This window comes from Nicotiana tabacum, chromosome 15 (assembly GCF_000715075.1).
Source record: "Nicotiana tabacum cultivar K326 chromosome 15, ASM71507v2, whole genome shotgun sequence".
NCBI classification, from domain to species: domain Eukaryota; kingdom Viridiplantae; phylum Streptophyta; class Magnoliopsida; order Solanales; family Solanaceae; genus Nicotiana; species Nicotiana tabacum.
In genome coordinates, this window is record NC_134094.1 from 32,988,249 (window position 1) to 33,013,570 (window position 25,322).

At 38.4% G+C, this 25,322-nt stretch overlaps 2 protein-coding genes across 2 annotated transcripts; one reads left to right on the plus strand and one right to left on the minus strand.

The window, feature by feature from the left end:
• The first annotated feature begins 11,980 nt into the window (after positions 1-11,980).
• On the plus strand, positions 11,981-21,005 carry LOC107793304 (type I inositol polyphosphate 5-phosphatase 13-like). The gene is made up of 12 exons (XM_016615638.2): positions 11,981-12,861; positions 14,143-14,497; positions 14,925-15,177; positions 15,285-16,092; positions 16,735-16,859; positions 17,044-17,128; positions 17,407-17,572; positions 17,658-17,698; positions 17,788-18,055; positions 18,157-18,280; positions 18,356-18,716; positions 19,179-21,005. Exons 1-12 carry the CDS (start codon positions 12,334-12,336, stop codon positions 19,539-19,541), a joined length of 3,477 nt encoding a protein of 1,158 aa, XP_016471124.1. The 5' UTR covers positions 11,981-12,333; the 3' UTR covers positions 19,542-21,005.
• Positions 20,539-24,485, minus strand: LOC107793305 (ankyrin repeat-containing protein At5g02620). Its single transcript, XM_075230738.1, is given in 4 exon segments — positions 20,539-21,414; positions 21,417-21,921; positions 22,392-22,801; positions 23,662-24,485. Coding segments are annotated over 4 exon segments (1,659 nt in total). The 5' UTR covers positions 24,053-24,485; the 3' UTR covers positions 20,539-21,061.
• Between the last annotated feature and the right edge of the window lie 837 nt (positions 24,486-25,322).

A 25,322-nucleotide genomic window follows, 5' to 3' on the forward strand; every position in this document is an offset into this window, starting at 1 on the left:
GAGTCAAAGATGATCTGGAGATATACTTACCTGTTGATACTGACTCAACTCCTTCAATATAGTAAGTAAAATAATTGTCCGGCCTTATAAGGCTCGGTATATATAACTGCTCTGCTGTAGTAGGCTCGCTCATAGGCGCTCGTCCATACTAGGCTATGTATCTCGACCATGCTGGGCTCGCTCGTAGGCGCTCGGCCACAGTAGGCTCGGTATATAACTTTCCATCTGATAAGAGGTTGCCCAATAGGGGCCGGCCCATCGATTATAGCTCGATGGTAATAAAAATACTGCAATACTGTATATATAGGCTTGCTGCTCTCTTGACTGGAAGAAGACCATACTAAATTGAATATAGAGTCTCGATAAGGAATAATATTGTAACTTATGAGACTAGAATAGTGTGAATAAATTCATGAATATGAACTTCTCTTTTGTCTCATTACTAACACATGTAGCTACGAGATCATGCCAAAATGAAGGAAGGCTTAGCCTTAACATACCTTATCACACTCTTTTCAATCACCAAGTTGAACTCTCCTCTTCTCACCTTAATCTACAACAACGATAATAATACTATCATTAAGTTTTGAAACGTATAACTATCGCACAATGAACGACATGCTTATTTTGTATTAAAACGGACAGCATTTCCCCTATAATCCTTACTTCCTCCAAGTTCAAGGTAACACCACCAACAACAATAACAACATACATACATTATTTTCCAAACTTATGTACACCACACAATACTACAAAATAGCCCAACACCCCCCAATCTCTTCATACACAAAACGACCACCGTAGTAGTGTCAACAACCCCGAAAATATTACGACGAACGAATAGCCCAACATCCTGCATTTATGTGGTGTTTCTCCACACCCTTACTCCTCCAAAACTCCACAAAATAGTAGTAAATCATGCAGCCCAACAGCAACACCAAACAGTCCACAATACAATCCATAAAACAGTCCGCTACAAGTGAATAACTCGAACTCACGGCCTCCGATCACCGTCACGTGAGTTCTTACAAATATAGAAAAACTTACCATGCATCTACAACTGTAAAGAATGGATGAAAGAGAGCAGTAAACTAACCTTATTTGTGGGATAACTCAGCTCCTATCTTGGCTCTTCAAACTCTAGGCTTTACCTCCAATTAGAACTTGAAAGGGAGAGAAAATCAATTTGGGTTTGTGGGAAATTTTTGGGAGGATTTTTGCAGAGATTAAGTATGGTTATTATGCCCTATTATCATCCTAATATATGAAGGGGATAGGCATTTAAAAAGGCATATTTGATTGACCCGAACTGGCCCAGTTTTGGACGACCCGAACTGGCCCAGTTTTTTATTCTCGTTTAAGCAAGTAGGTGACAGTCTGCGCAGTCTTGAAAAAATACCCATATCTCTCTACTCAGATATCATATTGACAAACAGTTTAATGCGTTGGAAAGTAGACTCATAGATCTTTAATTTTATGGGTGGAACACCCCATAACTATAAGTATATTAGGATAAAATCGCAGTTATATTTGACCCAAAGTTTCAGTAAAATTTATGAATGTAACTTGTGATGACTTTCATCGACTTTTGTTCCACCACTCGCTTGACTTCAAAACATAACATACGACTATCATACGAATAACATAACTCGTAACATAACCTCATTATCATATAAAATACCCTAGTCTCATCCCAAAAGTACATGCTATAACATTCCCAATTTGTCGGCTTTCGACAAAATATTATTTTCTTCAAATCCTTTAGCTTCTAAACCTTCCAACCCTCTTTGTACTTGTTGTTCATGATATTCAATATTTGTAACTTTCGAGGTAACATGATTAACTTTCGTTATATATTTTAAAAGATGATCTCATTTTTGGGTCCTACATTAGTTTGCTCACGACGCAGTTTTACGTACAAAAAAATATAGGGTGTAACAGATATGTCCAAAGAACTTCAGGTAGAATTTCTCTCCATTTTCCCTTAGCGTCGTTCAACCTTTTCTTTAGGTTTTGAATGATAGTCTTGTTCGTCGATTCGGCATGTCCATTCCCACTAGGGTGATACAGTGTTGATAATATCTATTTTATTTTGGGGTCTTCGGGAAATTTCATCACTCTGTTGCCGATAAATCATTTTTCATTGTCACACACTATTTCGGCGGGTATCCCAAATCGACATACAATATGATCCCAGATGAAGTCTATAACCTCTTTTTCTCTTACTTTCTCGAACGCCTGTGCTTCAACCCATTTAGAAAAATAGTCAGTCATAAATAAAATGAACTTAGCTTTACCTGGGGCCGATGGCAGAGGACCGACAATATCCATTCCCCATTTCATAAATGGCCATGGGGATATGACTGAGTGAAGTTGCTCTCCGGGCTAATGGATCATTAGTACAAACCTTTGACATTTCACATTTTCGAACAAACTCCTTTGCATCTTTGTCCATATCGATCCAATAATATCATGCTCTGATTATTTTTCGGACTAATGAATCGGCACCGGAATGATCTCCACAAGTGCCTTCGTGAATCTCACGTAGGATGTAGTCGGTGTCTCCTGGTCTTAAGCATACTGCCAATAGTCCATCGAATGTCCTTCGGTATAATGTTCCATCTGCATTCAACATGAATCGAGCAGCTTTGGTTCGTAAGGCCCTCGAATTTTTAGGGTCCGATGGGAGCTTTCCGTTCTCCAAGTATAAAATATACTTATTCCTCTAATCCCAGGTTAAGCTTGTAGAGTTTATCTCGGCATGAACTTCCTCGATCACTGATCTCGAGAGTTGAATGACAGCCCCCGAGCTGATCTCATCTTCCTCCCCCGTATTAGTGCAAGTGCCAATTTCTCTAAGTGTGGATATCTAGTTTCTGCTTCCCCTAAGGTTCGACTTACATAATAAATGGGAAAATGCGTACCTTGCTCTTCTCGAACTAGGACACCACTTACCGCTATTTTTGATACTGCCAAGTACAAGTAAAGTTTCTCATCTGCCTTCGGAGTGTGAAGCAGCGGTGGGCTCGATAGGTATTTCTTCAATTCCTCTAATGCCTGTTGGCATTCCGGGGTCCAGGCAAAATTGTTCTTCTTTTTTAGTAGAGAGAAAAATTGGTGGCTTCGATCCGATGACTTCGAAATGAATCGGCCTAAGGCAGCTATCCTTCTGGTTAGCCTCTGCACGGCTTTTACACTGTCTACGATGGTGATGTCTTCGATGGCCTTGATTTTATCGAGGTTGATCTCGATCCCCTGATTTGATACCATGAAACCAAGGAACTTGACCTAACCGACCCCGAAAGCACATTTCTCGGGGTTGAGCTTCATGTTGTATTTCCTTAAGATTTCGAATGTTTCCTGCAAATGAGCCAAATGGTCCTCTACGCGCAAGGACTTAACTAGCATGTCATCAATATAAACTTCTATCGATTTACCTATTTGCTCTTCGAACATTTTATTTACTAGGTGTTGATAGGTAGCTCCTGCATTTTTTTTTTAGCCCGAATGGCATTACATTATAACCATATGTTCCATACTTGGTGATAAATAAAGTTTTTTCTCGGTCTTCCGGGTTCATTTGGATTTGATTATACCCGGAATAGGCATCGAGAAAAGTAAGGATCTCGTGGCCTGCCGTGGCATCGACTATGTGATCGATGTTAGGCAGCGGAGAAGAATCTTTAGGGCATGCCTTGTTTAGATCCTTATAATCTACACACATTCTATGTTTGTTCCCTTTTTTAGGGACTACAACTACATTGGCTAACCATTCGGGATATTTCACTTCTCGAATGGACCCTATTTTGAGAAGTTTATTTACCTCGTTCTTTATGAATGCGTGCTTTACCTCGGACTTGGGACTTCTCTTTTGCTTCACCGGTTTGAACCTAGGGTCCGGACTTAGCCAATGCGTCGTTATATCCGGTGAGATCCCTGTTATGTCTAAATGGGACCAAGCAAAATAATCTATGTTATCAATAAGAAGTTGAATAAGCTTTTTCCTGAGTTCGGGGGTTAATCTCGTTCCCAGGTATACCTTTCGCTCGGGCAGGTACTCGATCAATATAACCTGCTCCAGCTCTTCGACCGTTGATTTGGTGGCGTCAGAGTTTTCGGGAACGATAAAAGTTCGAGGGGTCAAAAAATCCTCCTCTTCTTCTTCCATATCTTGCTTCCTTGATTCGGGCGAAGCTGGTGGCTGTGATTGCTATTTGACTTCCTGTTTACCTTTGATGTTCGACCTTTCCGAGGTTGATAGTTTTGATATCGGTGTTACCTCATCGACCGTAAACATTTCCTTTGCAGCATGCTGCTCCCCGTATACTATTTTTACACCGTCCGACGTTGGGAATTTCATCATCTATTGGAGAGTCAAAGGGACTGACCTCATATTATGGATCCAAGGCCTTCCGAGCAGGGCATTGTACCTCATGTCACCCTCGATTACGTGGAACTTGGTAGCTTGAATGGTTCCAGCCACGTTCACCGGTAAAGTAATCTCCCCTTTAGTTGTTTCACTGGCCATATTGAAGCCGTTTAAGACCCAAGCTGCGGGCACGATTTGATTTTGTATGCCGAGCTGCTCCACGACCCTTAATTAGATGATATTCGCCGAGCTGCCTGGATCCACTAAAACACGTTTAACTTGAACTTTATTTAATAAGATAGAAATTACGAGAGCGTCGTTATGGGGCTGAGAAATGCCTTCTGTTTCTTCGTTGTTGAACGATAAAGTGCCTTATGGCACATAATCTCGAGCTCATTTTTCCCTAGTGATTGATACCTTAGTGCGTTTGAATATGGGTCCCTGTGGAATGTCGACCCCACCGACGATCATATGAATGACATGTTGGTGTTCCTCCTGTTCATTTTTTCTGTTGGCGTCCCTTTCTCTGAAGTGATTCTTGCCTCGATCGCTGGGGAACTCTCAAAGGTGGCCCTCATTGAATAGACGGGCTACCTCTTCTCTTAATTGCCTACAATCTTTGGTCTTGTGACCATGCGTGCCATGATACTTGCACATCAAATTCAGGATTCTTTGGGAAAGATCGGTTTGTATGGGTCTGGGCCACATAGTGTCTTTGATCCTTCCGATTGCTGACATAATGTCCGATACATCGATGCTAAAATTATATTCTGATAACCGAGGTGCTTCTGTGGGATCGACATACTTGTCAAAACCACTTTTGCTCATAAGTCCTCGAGAATTCTGTACTCGATCACTTCTTGGATTGTTCCAGGCGGAATTGCGTTTTGAACCATTGTTCTTTCGATCTGCGGTATATGGTTGATATTGATCTCTGTTCGACCTTGAATCCCTGGCGACGTCCCTCTGGTTTATAACTATCGATTTGTTTGGATGTACTGAACCGAAAGGGGCTCCTAATTGGTCGTCCTCGACCCTGATCTTCGATTGATATCGGTTGTGCACATCTGCCCAAGTTATAGCTGGATATTCGATCAAATTTTGTTTCAGCCTACGTGATGCTACCGAATTCCGCTCGTTCAATCCTTAGGTGAAAGCTTGAACGGCCCAATCATCTGTGATCGGTGGCAATTCCATGCGTTCCATTTGAAATCGGGACACGAATTCTCTCAGCATTTCATTATCCCTTTGTCTTACCTTGAAAAGGTCCAATTTCCTTGTTGCGACCTTTAACGCTCCTGCGTGTGCCTTTACGAAAGAGTCTGCTAACATTGCGAATGAGTCAATGGAGTTTGGTGGTAAGTTGTGATACCAAATCATTTCTCCCTTCGAGAGGGTCTCTTCGAATTTTTTCAACAACACAGATTCAATTTCATCGTCTTCTAAATCGTTACCCTTGATGGCACATGTCTAAGAGGTGACGTGTTCGTTGGGGTTGGTCGTTCCATTATATTTAGGAATCTCGGGCATGTGGAATTTTTTGGGGATCGGTTTTGGAGCTGCACTTGGTGGAAAAGGCTTTTGCATGATTTTTTTGGAATCCAACCCTTTCAACACTGGTGGTGGCCCCGGGATCTGATCGACCCTGGAGTTATATGTTTTCACTTTTTTATCATTTGCTTCAATCCTTTTTGTGAGTTCCTCGAGTATCTTAGCAATTTTAGAATTAGTCCCCGACTCTTGCTCATTTGATCTTATTATTGCTGGCTCCATTCTGTGGGTGATTTCTCGGGGTAGACTGGGCTCAGGCCTGCTCGGTACCTGGGTTTGACTCTGCAACTGAGCTATCGCTACCTGTTGAGCTTCCAACATTTCGAAAATTATACGCAAGCTAATTCTGTTTTCCTCAGCGTTATGGGTTTCTCGAGCTTCAGATCGAGTACCACCATGAATGCTATTTTCAGGTTCAGAACGTAGGTTTGCCTCAATGGCCACATGCGAATTAACATCTAATAGTACTTCGACTCGAGCTCCAACGACGTCGACAAGTGGCATTCCAGCTGTGGGCGTCAAGTTGTTGTTCTTACCTTGAATGCCATCTTCGTTGTCGATAGGTAAGACCATTTAATTGAGAACTCGTCGTAGCTAATCCGAAATCAAAGATACTTCCGAAAACAAGTGTAAAATGGTGTGTTTTTGCAGATTCGTATCAAATAATCACTATTATCCTTAGCCTCACGGTGGGCGCCAAACTGTTTATCCGAAAAACGGATATAGTTGAATTTGTACGTAGTTCTAAGGGTATGTGGTATAACTTGACACAAATCGTAAGAGTAAATAGAAATATCGAATATTGACTGTAAAGGATGAAAAATAAGCAAAGTTGAGAAGAGGATAATTTATGGATTAAGCAAGATGAATCAATCTATGAAACTAAAAAAGGATAATTCTTCAATATGGGAGTGTATGATATCTGAGTTACAATGTATGCAAAACTTGATGCTTTACAAAAATATAGCCATCCCTCTTATAGTGGAGGGATCCTACTTTAGATATAATTAAAAATACATAGTAGGGAACCCATGATAAATCAGTTTTTCCTTAATTTCCGTCGAGATTCTCTCCCTTAGTGCGGTTGTAACGGCTCTTGTCTATGAGCTCGATCCTGACCGGACTCGGTATCTGTCGATTTTTAGGTTTAGTGCTCGATGTGGGTTCGAGCTCGATGTTGACTCGGGGCCCAGTATTAGGCCGATATTGGTTGGCCTTTGGCCCTTAAGCTCGATTCCACCGCTTCTCATCATAGTTCGATTTGGACCCGAGCTCGATAATGACTTCGAGCTCGGCATTTGTCCTGTCCCTGAAACTCAAAGTTCGTTTGTACCTTCTTCGGATCCCATCTTGATATTACGAAGACTTTTTTTGGTCCATTATGTTCCCATCTCGATCAATTATACGAAGGCCAAAATCAGTTTCGACCGTATACACGGATGCCTATGTTAACCATTATAGTTTCTTTCATAAACAAAACTTGGTTATGTCACAAACACCAATACGGATTTCCGCTCAATCAATTAATCATAATTCATTCCTAAATTAGCGTATGTTGGACTAAATCTGACACATTTGATCGGTCAAAATGCTACCAATTGAATAAGTGATTGAGTACATGTCAAACTGAAATTTTAGTATTTATTTTCTAATTAAATTGTTCGATCAAAGAAAGTGTCTTACGAAAAGTTCGAAGTAGTGATTATCGACACATTAATTGAACAAGTCATTGAGTATATTTTTAAATGATCCAATTTCCTCCGTGTTTTCTTATTGTGCAAGACTATTAAGTCATTCAATGAAAAGCATAATTATTATTTTTTGCTACGTAATTGTTTGTATCATAATCAGAGTTTGCTCGAAATTGCATTAAAATATTTGATTCAACTTTATTTCTTTCCCCCTTTTCTTTGAAAATACTAATGTTTATTCGTATATTTTTTTTTGTATGTCAAACCATGGGAAACAAATATGAATATCTCTCAAAGCAAACTTGGATCAAAATTCAATTGTAAAAATATTTGTTTAGTTGATTCGTGTACTACACATACAATATTCAAAGAAAAGAAATATTTCTCTCATTTAAGTATGTGTAAGGTAGATGTTACTACAATTTCTGGTAGTAGTAATCTAATTGAAGGCTCTGAAAAAGCTACTATAACTCTGCCTAGGGGAACAATACTTATCATAGATAATGCAATGTTCTCCTCCAAGTCCAAGAGGAATTTGTTGAGTTTTAAAGATATCCGCCGAAATGAATCTCATATTGAGATAATAGATGAGAATAATATTGAATATCTCATCGTTACCAAAAATATCTCTGGCCAGAAAAGGGTTATTGAGAAGTTCTCGTCTTTATCTTGTGGCCTGTATTGGACAAGAATTAGTGCAATTGAGGCACATTCTATCGTAAACCAAAAGGTTACTGATTCCAATACTTTTGTACTTTGGCATAATCGATCGGGACATCCTAGATCAATTATGATGAGACGGATTATAAAAAACTCAAATGAGCATTCATTAAAGAATTTAAAAATTCTTTTAAATAATGAATTTGCTTGCACTTCTCGTTATCAAGGCAAGTTAATTATTAGACCATCACCAACAAAGGTTGGGTTTGAGTCCCCTACTTTTTCGGAACGTATACAAAGGGACATTTGTGGACCTATTCACCCACCTAGTGGGTCGTTTAGATATTTTATGGTCTTAATATATGCATATTCTATATGGTCTCATATGAGCCTATTATCATCTCGCAACCTCGCATTTGCTAAATTAATGGCACAAATAATTCGATTACGGGCACAGTTTCCCGATAATCCAATTAAGTCTATTAGACTTGATAATACTGCTAAGTTTTCATCACAAGCATTTAATGATTATTGCTTATCAATTGGGATAAAAGTGGAACATCATGTAGCTTATGTTCACACTCAAAATGGCCTTGCAGAGTCTTTGATTAAATGTCTGCAATTGATAGCAAGATCGTTACTCATGAAAATGAGGTTACCTACTTCTGTTTGGGGTCATGCCATTTTGCATGCAGCAATGCTAGTTCGTCTCAGACCGACAAATTATCATAAATATTCCCCGTTGCAATTAGTTTTGGGTCATGAACCTAATATATCCCATTTAAGAATTTTTAAATACGCAGTATATGTGCATGTACTACCGCCATATCATACCAAAATGAGTCTCCAAAGAATATATGTTGGGTTTGAATCACTCTCCATTATTCGCTACCTCAAAACATTAACGGGGGATTTGTTCACTGCTCGATTTGTAGACTGTCGATTCGATGAGACACTTTTTCAAAAATTAGGGGGAGAAATTGGTGAAACCAAACGGAAAATTTTATGGAAAAATCCATCATTGTCTCATCTTGATCCACGTGCTTCTATTTGTAAAAAAGAGGTGCAAAAGATCATTCACTTGCAGAAAATAACAAATCAAATGCCAGACGCATTTACAGATCTGAAAAGGATAACAAAATCACATATCCCTACAAAGAATGTTCCAATTCGTATTGATGTTCCTGTTGGACAATCTTCTAGTGCCATAGCTAATGAGTCAAAAGCATACCTAAAGCGTGGAAGACCATTGGGTTATAAGGATCGAAATCCTAGAAAAAGAAAAAGAAATGATCAAGATGAAACTACGAAAGAGTCTCATGAAGAAATCTATGATTTAACCAATCCTGAGATTCATGATGAAATCATTGAGCATGAGACTCAAGAAAATAAGGAACTACCAATAAATCCAATCGATATTGAGACAAATTTGAATCGATTAGATATAGTGATGGATTATGTCTTTGCATATAATGTTGCATGCATTATGCAAGATAGTGAGGATCTTGAACCTCAATCTGTTGGAGAATGTCGACAAAGACGTGATTGGCCAAAATGGCAAGAAGCAATCCATTCCGAGTTGGATTCGCTTGCGAAACGTGAAGTTTTTGGGCTTATAGTCCAAACACCTAACAATGTTAAGCCTGTTGGCTATAAATGGGTCTTTGTATGCAAGAGAAATGAGAAAAATGAGATACAAAGATATAAGGGACGTCTTGCTGCACAAGGATTTTTACAGGCCTGGTGTCGATTATGAAGAGACATATTCACCTATTATGGATGCAGTAACATTTCGTTATCTCATTAGTTTTGTTGTCCATGAAAAAGCTTGATACGCATTTAATGGATGTGATTACCGCCTACCTTTATGGCTCATTTGATAATGAGATATACATGAAAATTTTCGAGGGATTTAAAATGCCAGACGCACATAATTCAAAGTTCCGAGAAATATTATTAATCAAATTGTAAAGATCTTTGTATGGTCTAAAGCAATCAGGAAGAATGTGGTATAACCGCCTTAGTGAGTATTTATTAAAGGAAGGTTATATAAATGATGTCATTTGTCCATGTGTTTTTATAAAGAAAATAACATCGGAATTTGTTGTACTTACCGTATATATTGATGACATAAATCTTATTGGAACTTCTATAGAACTCCAAAAAGCAATTGATTATTTAAAGAAGGAATTCGAGATAAAAGATCTCGGAAAGACAAAATTATATTTCGGTTTGCAAATTGAACATTTGGCAAACGAAATTTTTGTTCATCAACCTGCCTATACAGAAAAGGTATTAAAATGGTTTTACATAGATGGAGCACATCCATTAAGTACTCCGATAGTGGTTCGATCACTTGATGTGAATAAGGATCCGTTCCGACCTCAAGAAAAGAATGAAGAGCTACTTGGTCCTGAAGTACTATATCTTAGTGCAATTGGTGCACTAATGTATCTTGCTAATACTATAAGAGCTGACATAACTTTTCTAGTTAGTGTCTTAGCAAGATATAGTTGTGCTCCTACAAGGAGACATTGGAATGGAATCAAACACATATTGTGGTATCTAAAAGGGACTACCGTTATAGGCTTATTGTATGGCAATGATTGTAATCCCGATCTTGTTGGTTATGCATGTGCTGGGTATTTATCTGACCCACACAAGACTCGATCTCAAACATGCCATGTGTTTACATGTGGAGGCACTGCCATATCTTGGCGATCGACTAAGCAATCAATTGTGTCTACTTCATCTAATCATGATGAGATAATTGCTATTCATGAAGCAAGTCGAGAATGTGTGTGGTTGAGGTCTATAATACATCTTATTCAAGACAAATGTGGTTTAAAATGTGACAAACTACCCACGATTTTGTATGAAGATAATGCAGCATGCATAGCCCAATTGAAGTGAGGATTCATAAAAGGAGATTGGACAAAGCACATTTCACTGAAGTTATTTTTCACACATGATCTTCAAAAGAATGGTGATATCAATGTGCAACAGATTCGTTTAAGTGATAATATGGTTGATTTGTTCACAAAATCTCTACCAAAGTCAACCTTCAAGAAACTAGTGTACAAGATTGGGATGCGAAGACTTAAGGATGTGAATTGATGCTCTCATCAGGGGGAGTTAATATGCGTTGTACTCTTGTTCCCTTACAAGGTTTTGTCCCACTAGGTTTTCCTTGCAAGTTTTTTAACGAGGCAACCAAAATGTGTATTTCTAAACATGCGTACTCTTTTTCCTTCTCTAGCATTTTTTTCACTGTATTTATTTTAATTAAGGTTTTAACGAGACACATTATCTATTGAATATACATTCAAGAGGGTATTATAAATAGAATTGTACTTAGAGTAAATATCTATCTTTTAAAGAGTTTGTTACTTTGTGACTAAGTGAAGCTATTTAAATCATTTGAATAAGAATTACCTCTCTTTTTCTTGCAATATTGTTCTTTTCCTTATTGTTTTATTGCACGTATAAAATTATGTCAGTAATTTTCTAATCGGGATCACCAAACCACACCATTAATTAGCGACGTCATTACCTCCTAGAATATACCCAACAGTGACAGTTCTTAAGGGGGGAAAATTAAGAACATTTCTGTCCGTACAATCTCAGTAAGCTTCGCCTAATTCTCCTCTCAATTTTCTCTATTCCCATGCATGTCCTTTTCCCTCTCTTCTTCACTCATATTTCCCATATTTTTTTATCCTATTTTCTTGAATCTTTCTTTCTCCTTCTCTCTCTCTTCCACGTTCATCTTTTCCTTTTTTTCCCCTTTTCCAACGTTACCAACATTTTCTTTCTCTAGAGTAATGATTTAAAACGTTCAAGATTTGTATGAGATCATGTGTTGAAGCCCCATTAGAACCACATTCTTGTCAAGTTAAAATTTTGGATCCATCTCTAATTATCTGTACCTTCGAATCGTTCCGCGTTTAAATCCACATTCAAGGTTTGTATGAGAGAATGTCCCGTTAAAGTTTAAATTCTGGATCTGTCTCCGTCTCGCCGTAACTTACCGTCATTCCACGTTTAAAGATTTTGTTCGAAATGGAGGACAAATTTGAAGACGACGAGAAGCATGCATTAGAAGGTCTAAGCGAAATCCCACCACCAAGAAGAAAAGCTCATTCCTACAGCCACCAACTCAGAACAAACACAGGAACACATCACAAACGCCACCACCAAATCCGCAAACACAGTCTTGACGATGATTACATGCCAAACAGCATTAACAACTCCGGTTTATACGAGGATTCGTCCGATGATGAAGGTTTTTATCCTTATTCTACAAATTCCAACATTATAAATAGCGGTGTTGTTAGCAGTAGTGCTGCTGCTGCTTCGGGCCCTGTTGTTGGTGGAAGTGATCGCCAAGATTTTCATTTGATGAGTCAGAATTTTGCTGGGCTTGGTGTGATTCCTGATTGCTTGGATGACGATCAACAGCTTCCTTTGCCGGAATTCGCCGCAACAGGTGGTGGTGTTGGAATGTTTAAGGTTCCTACTCGTGCTGCTGTACATCCTTCTCGTCCAACTTGCCATGAATTGAGACCTCACCCCCTTAGAGAATCCCAGGTGACAAAATCTTTAATTTTGTCAATTTTGTTATGTTATTGTTTTTTTGGTTTTATTTTTTGTCCATGATATTTTGGAAAGGGTAAAAAGCATCCCATTTATATAATTTCAATTTTATACTTCCTTATACTCTCCATTAACAGATTATCTCGTATTTGCCCTTGATTTTGGCAGGGCTCTGAAATTAAGGTAATTTGAACCAAAGAATAGATGGGTAAATTTGGACATTTTCCCTAAAGTACTTTGACACGTGGATTCCACATAATCCATGTCGGAGCTCCTTTAAAGTCTAGCAAATATGCTCCCATCTTATGTTTTTCACGCTTTAGATGTAAAAGTATGAAGTGTTAGATTATCCCAAAGGTTGAGGAAACGACTGTTGTCTCCTTGTATTGTATGGTCTTGGATAGTCCTCATGAATGAACTAATTTTTTTGGTTGAGTTAGATTCAAGGTTTATTTTCTTTGCAAAGGTTTGTTTTCATGTTTATCGATTTATTTTTTGTAAGATAAAGACCGATTTGATGAGCAAACTTCCGTAACTTACCTAGAGATATATTAATCAAACAATAAGATATTTATTATAGCTAAGTAGAGAATTTGCCGTTGATGTATTTTTAGTAAAATAGTCAGAAATTAGAATTTGTATTTTTTTCTTAAGAAGACACGGGAAACATGTTCAATATCATTTGATTGAATTGTTGACTTGCTAAACGATGCAAAGTTGAATTTGTTCATTCTTGGATATGAAGTTATCAAATGATATATATCAGACTCTCATGCTTAAGCAAGCTCCCGCTATGCGCGGGTCCGGGGAAGGGGCAGAACAACCTAGTCAAAGTCCCAAGGTGGACGAAATGCAATAGAGACAGAGAGAAAAGAGGGAGACGACATCTTTGTTGTCATGCTATCCATGTCACCAGCTTGCGAGTCTTCACCTTGGCACTTTGACTAGGTTGATCCATAACAGCTTCACCAGCCAGTGAGTTAAGATAAAAAAAAATGAATCGACTGCTCGAATATTTCGTATTGAATGGAAAGAAGAAATAAAATTGATTCCTGTAGTAGTGGCGCGCGAAATGGGAGCAGCAATATTTAACCTCCTTTATTTACATTTCTCGAATGATGTCCTTGGTATGGAATAAATAGAAATAAGTTGAACAACATTGAAATGGAAGGAGAGATTTTGATGAGCAGTGAACGTCTTTCTGTTGATTTTCTCCTCCCTTTTCCCTTTTGTTTCCCTCTTTCAATTCTAGTAATGAATGAAACATAACTCCAGGTTGGGAGATTTTTAAGGACCATTGCCTGCACAGAGACACAACTATGGGCAGGACAAGAATGTGGTGTAAGAGTATGGAATTTTTCGGATCAATATGAAGCCGGACTGGGAATTAATGGAAGGGCAAAGAGAGGAGATGAGGATGCTGCACCATTTTACGAGTCAGTAAATACATCACCTGCAATATGCTTGACCGTCGATAGCGGGAGTAAGCTGGTGTGGACTGGACATAAGGATGGAAAGATTAGATCGTGGAGGATGGACCAACCTAATTCTGATGATTCTCCTTTTAAGGAAGGACTCTCTTGGCAGGCTCATCGCGGTCCAGTTCTCTCAATGGTCATATCTTCTTATGGTAATATCTAGATTTCCGAACGAACATATCTGATCCTGATCCATGTTTATTATTAACTCAATTTATAGATAGCTTCTCCTCTTCATGAGCTCAATATTTGGATATACATAGCAGTCATTTTGTTCTTTATTTGTCCTTTGATGCACCGATGAACTCTGAACTTCTAAGCATCACGTACTCTTTCTGCTTTTACATTTCTAGTATAGCTGTAATTTTTGCGCTTGAAGTTTGACGAAAGGAGTAAAGAGGAATCTACAATTGTAGAATGCTTCAGTTTGAAGTGATATCTCCTAGATAACAAATTACAAGTTCAAATGGTGAAACTCACTTGCTAGCTTTTATCAGCGTATCAAATAATGGTGAAATGATTTGTTGCTTCTAATTTTGTTCCAAACAACAACTATGACTAATTGTTTGTCGATATTAGGTTATATATGGTCTGGATCTGAGGGTGGTATCATAAAGGTATGGCCATGGGAATCTGTTGAAAAATCCCTTTCTTTATCACCAGAAGAAAAACACATGGCTGCTTTACTCGTGGAGAGGTCAGCAATTGACCTTAGGAGCCTAGTTACGGTTAATGGTGTATGTAACATCTCATCATCTGAGGTAAAGTGTCTGTTATCTGATCATGTAAGGGCAAAAGTGTGGGCAGCTGGTTCTTTATCCTTCTCACTATGGTATGTTCCTCATTATTGCTTCCATCTGAATCTTTTATGAAATAGGCAAGAGTTTCCTTACAGATTAGTTGTCACTCCTAATAACTCCGATAGTTGCGAAACTGCAGGGATGCACGGAGTAGGGAACTCCTGAAAGTTTATAATGTAGAAGGTATGATTGAGAACCGGGTTGATATATCATCAGTGCAAGACCAATCAACGGAAGATGATCTGAATGTTAAGTTTGTCTCCAAATCAAAAAAAGAAAAGTCACAAGGAAGTAGCTTTTTGCAGCGGTCACGTAATGCTATAATGGGAGCTGCAGATGCTGTTCGTCGAGTTGCGACAAAGGGGGCATTTGTAGAAGATAGTAAGAAAACAGAGGCTCTTGTGCTTGCAGCTGATGGGATGATTTGGAGTGGATGTTCAAGTGGCTTACTTGTGCAGTGGGATGGGAATGGCAACCGTTTGCAAGATTTTCATCACCACCGTTGTGCAGTTCTGTGCTTATGCGCTCATGGTTCTCGAATCTGGGTTGGCTATGTAAGTGGTATGGTACAGGCATTGGACCTTGACGGGAATTTGCTAGCTGGTTGGGTTGCACACAATGGGCCTGTAATAAAAATGGCAGTTGGGAATGACTATATGTTTAGCTTGGCAAATCATGGTGGTATTCGTGGATGGAACCTTACGTCTCCAGGACCTATTGACAACATATTACGACCAGAATTAGCCGAGAAAGAATATTCATACACGAGTCAAGAAAATCTCAGGGTTCTGGTTGGCACCTGGAATGTCGGCCAAGGAAGAGCCTCGCAAGAAGCACTTGCCACATGGTTGGGTTCTACAGTTTCAGATGTCGGGATTGTAGTTATTGGGTTGCAAGAAGTAGAAATGGGAGCAGGATTTCTTGCTATGTCTGCTGCAAAAGAAACGGTAAGCTATCAACTAACACCCTTTACATCTTATTAGGATTGTAGCAGCTTAACGAATTTAAACACCTTCTGCAACTGCTAGCAGTAAAACGAATTGATCATCATTGCTTGAACCCGTGGAATCAGCTACTGATGCTTGCATCAGAGTAGGCTGCCTATATCACACCCCTTGGGGTGCGGCCCTTCCCTGGACTCTGCGTTAATGCGGGATGCTTCGTGCACCGGGCTGCCCTTTTGAACTTTTGCAATTCAAAAAACAATTAATTGATTGCAGAAAGTGGAGTACTACATGGCTTTAAATGGTAAATTGCAAGAAATGATCTAGGTTCAAAATTTTGCATCTCTCTTTTTAGTTCTCAAGCCGTGGAAACAGATTTTTGCAGAAACGCATGGTAAGGTTGCACACAATAGATCCAATGTGGTCAGGCCCTTGCCCGAACTCCATGCATAGCAGAAGCTTAGTGTGACGGCTGCCCTTTTTATCTTAGTGGTCCTCAAGTTTATCTTTAATTACATATTGTATTTGATAGAGTTGATGATTGGGGATACACAATTTAGGGCCAATCTAGATATTGTAACCTTCTTCTTTCTTCATTTTATATAATGTATGTAGCAGTATCCTAATAACTCATGTCAACTTTAGGTAGGACTAGAAGGAAGTTCTGTTGGACAATGGTGGCAGGATGCTATAGGGAAGGCATTGAACGAAGGATCAACTTTTGAACGAGTAGGATCAAGGCAACTAGCTGCCTTGCTTATTGCTATATGGTAAGAACCTTTTAGGTTACTTGGGTAATCTCTTCTCTATTTTTTTTGTCTGCAGTCCGGACTCTACCTCATCGAACCTCATCCTTCGTTAAGCTTTGTCTTTCTGACTAAATGGGGTGAGTTGGCAGTCTCATCGGCTCTTGCCTGTGTATACTAATATTCTTGATTGTACTTCAAAACACAGGGTTAGAAAATCTATTAGGACTCATGTGGGGGACCTTGATGTTGGAGCAGTTGCATGTGGAATTGGACGTGCAATTGGTAATAAGGTAAGTTTCTTCTCTATGTTAACTTGTATCGTAAATCATAACATTCATTTTGATTAGCATTTGAACAAGCTACTTCAGTGTTCAAATTGGTGAACTTACTTTGCAGTAAGCGCACTTCATCTAATTAAGATAATTGAGACACTAAAGCTAATATATAACAGATTTTGGCTCGGCTTCTTTAGATAATAAATGACGTTTCAAACCGGTTATTGGTTTTTGCCCTCAGAACAATAAAATGTCTGATATAATTCTCTCATGGTTACACATTTAAAATGCAGGGTGGAGTTGGTTTGAGGTTAAGAGTTTTTGATCGAATAATGTGCTTTACAAACTGTCACTTTGCTGCACATTTAGAAGCAGTCAACCGTCGCAATGCTGATTTTAACCATATATTTAGAACAATGGTTTTCACCAAATCCTCCAACCTTCTAACTAATTCTGCTGGTATGCTTCTTTACCTGTTTTTATCTCCTCCACATTTAATTTGGCTATTCACTCGTCTGACTTGCATGTATCCTCTCTCTTGCAGCTGGTGTCTCATCTTCTGCTCAGATGCTTCGCGGTGCAAATGTATAGACCTGAACTTCTTGTAGTAATTGTCAACTCATCTTGCTGTCTAATCCAATTCATGTAAAACTAACCCTTGTTAATTATAACAGGCTGCACAAATTAATCCTGATGAGGGAAAACCCGAGCTTGCTGAAGCTGACTTGGTGATATTCTGTGGTGATTTCAATTATCGTCTTTTTGGAATATCTTATGATGAAGCAAGGGACTTTGTTTCGCAAAGATGCTTCGATTGGCTTCGTGAAAAAGATCAGTTGAGAGCAGAAATGAAAGCTGGTAAGGTTTTCCAAGGGATGCGGGAAGCAATCATAAGATTTCCTCCGACGTACAAGTTTGAAAGAGGAAAACCAGGATTAGGAGGTGAGACATATTTGTAGTTAGAGATTGACCTCCCGGAATGTCCAACTTAATAGATGAGATACTAAAAAGGACTAAAACATACATTTCTTTTTCAATTTTAGGATATGATTCTGGGGAGAAAAAACGAATTCCAGCTTGGTGTGACCGAGTACTATATCGAGACAACAGGGCAACTCCATCCACAGAATGCAGTTTACAATGCCCCGTAGTTTCTTCCATTATACAGTAAGTTCCCTCGAGGCTTTCTTCACATTGGTGATTTTTAGCCTCATCTTGAAACTTACTTTTCTCATGTGATAGGTATGAGGCTTGCATGGAAGTGACAGAAAGTGATCATAAACCGGTAAGGTGTAAGTTTAATGTTGAAATAGCCCATGTTGATAGATCAGTAAGGAGACAAGAATTTGGGAAGATTTTCCAGTGCAATGAAAAAATCAAGTCTTCACTACAAGAATTTCGTTATATTCCTGAAACGATTGTTAGCACGAGCCAGATAGTCCTTCAGAATCAAGACACATACAGCTTAAGAATCAGCAGTAGAAGCAGAGAAGACAAACTTTTCTTCCAGATAACCTGTGGAGGTCAATCCACCGTCAAAGAGGATGAACAACAATCAGAGTATCGTTCCAGAGGTTCCTTCGGTTTTCCCCGGTGGCTTGAGGTGATTCCTAATTTACTAGATACATATTACTCCCTCCCTCCCAATTTATGCAGACTTTTAAAACTTATGGTCTAAAATAAACCATAAATATTTGTGTGGCTGTAAATCAATCTATTAAGGATAAAGTAAGAATCCAAAGATAAATTATTTCTACATAGGGAAGATGACATTCTTTTTGGTACTGACTAAAAAGGAAAGAGTGACACATAAATTTTGACGGAGAGCGTAACAAATTTGAAATGTGAAGAAGGCATTGGTTAATCTGATCAGCCAAGCAAGCCATTTTCTCTGGATTGATGCCTAAATCTATTTGTTTCTTTGTTAGTGTCCTTAAGAGAATCCGAGTTCACTTCAATTTTATTTTCTTGATTGTACCCAAAAACTAAAAGTAGCTTCAAATGCACTTCTTTAGACGAAAACGGACCTGTTCTGCTAGCAACATCTTATGTTTTTGTTATTCAGGTCACACCTGCTGCTGGCATCATCAAACCGGATCAAGCTGCTGAAATCTTGATACGTCATGAAGAGTTCAACAAATTAGAAGACACTGTTGATGGAATTCCACAAAGCTGGTGGCGTGAGGACACCAGAGATAAGGAGGTGATTTTGCTGATCAATGTGACAGCCAGTCGCTCGACAGAGGCAAGAACGCATAAAGTGCATGTTCGCCACAGCTTCTCAGCTAATGCAGTTCGCACGACTTCAAAAAGCAGTTCGAGAAGAAGTCAAGGTGGTGGTAGCTCCCACCACAGATCTGCACTTAGACATGTAGGAAGTGGCTCTGAAATGATGACTGACAATGAAAGCTTTCGGGGTCCTAGATAGCTACATGAATTCCTGTGAGACAAACAAAAAAACTGATTCACAAGAGTTTCCAAGACAATGCTCAGATGTTTAAACGTTGGGATTTCTTTTACTGGCAATACTACTTGATAGGATCTTGATGTAAATACTCATAGATGATTTAGAATGGAGATGAGTCTCCACCTCAGAGATCTTGATAGACGGGTATAAAGTCGTTCACCTCTTCTTTTTTTTTTTGGTAGAATCAATCTTAAATTTCTGTACTGATATGCTAATTTTTAACTGAGAATTTTATGATCAATTTTGCAGTTCGGTCATCTGAAATCTGGTTGTGCATCATCAGAAATACATTTTTGTTCTTGATTTGCATAGTTCTAGCAAGCTCTTAATTCTGCAGTTCATATTTAGTTAAAGTTGTTTCCAGTCCTGTACTTATGTTTGATACATTAAGGGAGAAACCTGTCTTTAGAAATCTCTGCTTGCCAGCACATATGCATGCCACAAAAGTAAACTACGATAACGTTATGATCTTGTGGTTTTGGTGCTTCAGAGGCATTAACACCAGAAGGGGAAGAAAATTCACGTGGAAAACGAAAGGCCCCTACCAAAAAGGGTTTTCCAAAAATGAGTGATCAAAAGATCTCATTACTATGTGTGTCGTGGGGGTCGTTACTTTGGGTGGTATTTCTCGCTTCTGGTAAAAACTTACCTACACTTGGTGTTGACACTATCTAACTTACCTACACTTGGTGTTGACACTCTCTAATGAATGTATGACGCAGTACACTCTTATGACTAAACCATAGTTACACATTGTTTATGACTTAACTATGGCAAAATTAGTATGGTTTGGTGTAAACACCAGCTATAGGTAAAGTTTTTTCCCTTCTCTTCTTGTTCTGTAGATCAGAAGCATCTCTGAGTGAGGAGTTAGTATTTGATCAAGCATTGTTGCTACTCTCAAGATGGAGTAAGAAAGTTTCCACCTCATCACCTCGAAGAGTAGTGGCTAGAAAGCTGAAAAACATGTATTTTATGAAGAGAGAAGAAATACAATGAATTATATATATAAAAAAAGAATAGCTTTTCTGTTTGTACACTTTCATTAAGAAATTGGTTGTGTACCGATCAATATCAGGCATCTGAACCTTCTTGTTACCAAGTCGCTCTCTGGTTTGCTACTTGTTGTAGCCATATAGTCAGGAAACTGCCCTTGAACTGCTAAATGTTATGGAAACAAAACCAAAAGATTTGTTAGAGCCTTTATCTTGAACTTCTGAGCAAGACTTGCCTCAGGTTGCAACACTCCAGTAGTTGCAAGAACACCAAATCAGAGAATTGCCGTATTACTGCACTATACTCTATTTGAAACATTCCCTTAATTGTTCCTAACTAGCATAAATCTTTCGTATGCTTGACCATTTGGAATCTGGTGCCATGCACAGACGTTTATCAGATTTCATGGTATAGACGTGTACTTTTTGTCCACAGAGCTTCAGGTTTGAAATCATAGGCAAAATGTTGGCTGACTTTATTTGTTCCTATACTGCATACATCCTCTTGTAGTTTTCAGCGTAAATCTCTGTATCTGATACCACAGACATTGCGTACGAATGTGAATGAGTCCCAGTACTTCTTATGCTTCTCATCTTTGACTCTTCTAGCCTATGTCGAACCACACAGTAGCACATAGAGCCAATAGTAGTGAGCATTATGATGCTACCAATCGCAGTTGCATAGATAGCAAGCCATCTTTCTTTAGATCCGACCACCACATAAGAAAGCGAAATAAAGGAAACTGAGATGAAGAGACAAGCTGCCCACATGAGCCTGTTTATCCAAAACACGAGTAGCTTCTTTGCTCTCGGTTCAATCACAACCAGAGAGGTCTGACTACGACAACAGCAATGGAAATAAACAAGGCCATACTGTCAAACAAGAAGAAGATTATGAATGCCGCTTTCCTAGCTATGTGTGCTTCACCGAGTGAAACCCCATCTGTTTTGTGTTCAACATACTGACCAGGCACAGTGAAGATGGCAGCAAAAGCGACAGTAGCAATAAGGACAGCAACCACTGTAGCATTGTTGATGGCATTGTTGAGGCCACTAATGTGCAGCTTCTTCACCTTCTTTGCAATTTTCCGTACTTTGAAGCCTGTCTGTCGACTCTGTTGGAGTTGGGACTGCACATCATGTCTTATATCACTGACAGTCTGCTTGAGTTGCTTAGCATTGCTTGGGGCCTTTCCGTGATCTTTGGAATGGGTAGCTCCCACCACCTTCAAAATGGAAACAAGCTCTGGCATTCCAAACTTTTCAGCAATATCAAGAGCCGTTTCTCCAGCTTTATTAGTGGCATTCAGATCGATGCATTCACCTGATATCAGACACTGTACCATCTGCAAATGCAACATAGGAAAGTTTCAACATGAACGCTAAAAACAGAAGAGCAGGAGCAGGACACTAGTTTTCCTAAATGGAGCATTTAATCAACCAAAGAACCTAATCTTTTTGTTGCTTAAAGAGGTCACGGGTTCGAGCCGTGGAAAACAACCTCTTGCAGAAATGCAGGGTAAGGCTGCGTACAATAGACCTTTGTGGTCTGGCCCTTCCCCGGACCCCGCGCATAGCGGGAGCTAATGCACCGGGCTGCCCTTTAAACATGAGGAGTATCAAATTCACATATAAGTGGAGGCCCCTCCACTTGTTCAAAAACAAAGGTTCTAATTTCAATCTGTATTAACAAACAATTTGACTGAATTTAGCTGCATTTTTTTCAAGATGTAAAACACAATATTCATTCACCGCAAAACACATGAATTCTGGATTACTGTTTTAAAAGGAAACATACAGACAGACAGAGACAAACCTGTGCCCGTCCCTTTTTTGTTGCAATGTGAAGAGCTCTGTTTCCTTTGTTATCTTCCAAAGCCAATACAGCAGGATTCGGTTTGATTAATTCGCGCACAATGTCAACATTTTGTCCCTTTACAGCCATGTGCAGGGCACTTTGGCCTTTACTATCTGTTCTAAGGCCAATCTCAGGATCTCTGCTCAGAAGAGATTTAACTATTTCCAAGCGGCCCATTCTTGCTGCTGTATGCAGCACAGTCTTCCCATTGTTCCGAGCTATCTTAGCAAGGTTCAAATCAATCTCCAGAAGCAGATTTACCACATCAGTGTGTCCCTGAGCAGCTGCTGTATGTAGGGCTGTAGAATTGGATGAATCTGTCGCCATAATCAGGTTTGGAAATGAATGCAATAGTTCCTTCAGTATCTCTGCAATGTCATATCCAAAAAAAAAAGAGTTTCAAAGAGTGGAGGTAAGAAAAGAACGTAACGAACAAGTGTTAACAGAACAAACTTCAAGCAATTACCCACTCAATTTTTCTTTTTTACTTGTCCTCGCAAACACCTAAGCCGTAATACTTTGGAGTAAGGACTATTGAGCAATTGTATCAATTGATGGCAATTGGCAGGTGCAAGTCCATTCTTGACGCAGAAAAATGTCTTTTCCCATCATTTTGTTAAAGATGTATCATTATCTTGGTCTTGAACAATATAGTTTCACAACTCCTCTAACAATTTTATAATGTGATATTTAGAGCTTATACCCATGGGAGGAGAAAAAAGTAGGAATTATCTAGGTTCATTAGTCATGGATTAGAGAACTTCAAAAAGATTAACAAAAAAAAAAAAACTATAAGACATCCAAGTACCATCTAATTTGAGGGTTCAGAAGCTAAAATCCGGGATGGAAGTGGCACGCTAAGTGTCAAGGTCAAGTGCATAATATACTAGCAAAGCACTAACCCCATGAAGTATACACACTTTTTATCTGAAAGTTAATTGCATCAACACCAAATGTTAAAGACAATATGAACAGAACTTCATACAATTAATTGAAACATGATCTTCATTTTTTTCAAAGTTCTTATCATACTTTATATGTCTTTCGTGCCGAGGGTCTATTGGGGTAAGGTCTGCATACTCACTACCCTCCCCAGACCCCACTTTTGAAATTATAATGGGTTTATTGTTGTCGTTATATATATATATATATATATATATATATATATATATATATATATCTTACTTTTTCAAGTGTTAGGACAATTGTTCTGTGTTAGAAGACTTACCAAGATGACCTTGCTTTGCTGCAACTTGGAATGCATCATAGCCATTATTTGCAACAAAAGAAGCAATTTGAAGGTCCAAATATTTCAACATCTCAGCAACAACTAAAGTGTGGCCATTTTCAGCAGCAACATATAATGCAGTCTCACCCTGTTGGTTTTGCAAAGATAGCAAACTTTTGATGCCTTTTCCATCAAATTTCTCAATAAGTTGTTTCACTTTTCCTAAATTCCCTATTCTAGCTGCAAGATGAAGAGGTGAATCCCCTCGTTTTCCCGGTGATTCTTTATCCCTTTTCTTCTCAACATCAAAACTAACTTGCCTCTCCATTACTATCCTAATACTTTTCTGATTTTCCATCACCCCATTTCGAAAACTCTGTTGTTTTTCCATTCTTGCACCTAAGAAGCTAATTTCAGAAATGCCACTTCTCTTTAAAGACAGTACTAACTTCTTTCCACTTTCAAATTGCAGTAAATCTTGAAGATTTTCACTTTTCTTTTTTACCAGGTCAATTTTTTGAAGCACTAAGCTACGCAAAAAGATCAGATATTTTCTCCCATTTCTAGCTTAAAACACTTGATAACATCACTTTTATGGAAAACTTCCAATTCAGAGACTAAAATCCACAACCCCACAAAATGTTAAACCAAAAAGGAAACTCCAAGTTAAGCTTGTAAATTTGTAAGATTTTCAGAGCTCAGCAAGAAAGAAACTTCAAAGGTCCAAAAAGAAAGGCACATGGACTTGTAATGGGGTAGTGCAAACTTCTGATTTTGTAGCCACTCCAAATATCAAAAGAGACAATTTTTCAGCAAATCAAGAAGAACAGTAAAAGGAAACTTCCTACGCATGTTTGATATGTAAAACACGTGTGATAAAATAGTTGTATCCTATTTAATCATTGGGTTTTTTCTCACCTTTTGCATTTGTCAGGTCTCTAAAAGTCTTAATTTTTGGTAAAACGTTGACAGAAGTTGGTAAGCGGAAGAAGCTATGTTTGGACTTTGGCCGCCGTTGAAAGTTAAAAATTCAAAGATTCACTAAAATACAAGGAGATAAAAAGAAAAGGTGGCTGTTGGCAGAGTAGGTGGAACGCGCACACAAGTTAGAAGGGTCAATGCAATAAACATCTCATGCTATATTTAGATTATAAATCTTATTCTGTCCATTCACTTTTATTTGGCATGTATACTAAAAATAATTTTTTATTTTTACTTGTTATTTTACGTATATCAAAAAAAAGATAAAAAAAAATTCATGTTATATCCACAGTATTTATTACTCATTTCAAATTATTTTCTCAAATCCAATAAAATATGTATCAATTAATATGAGTATCATGATAAATTATGCACTTCATTTATTATTTCATAAGGGGAGTGAAAAGTCAAAACGTGCCAAGTAAAAGTGAACGGAGGGAGTACAAAATAAAATCATAAATTTCACAATAATAAGTGGATGTTTGACAAAGCTTATAAGCTAGTCAAATTGTCTTATAAATACTTTTTGACTTTTTATATATTTGGCAAATACCAAAAGTGCTTATAAGCTAAAATCAGTCATAAGTTATAAGTTGGTCACCTCCAACTTATGACTTTTTGCTTATAAACACTTTTAGTTTGACCAAGACTTTTGTTTGTTTATTCTTAATAATATTTTT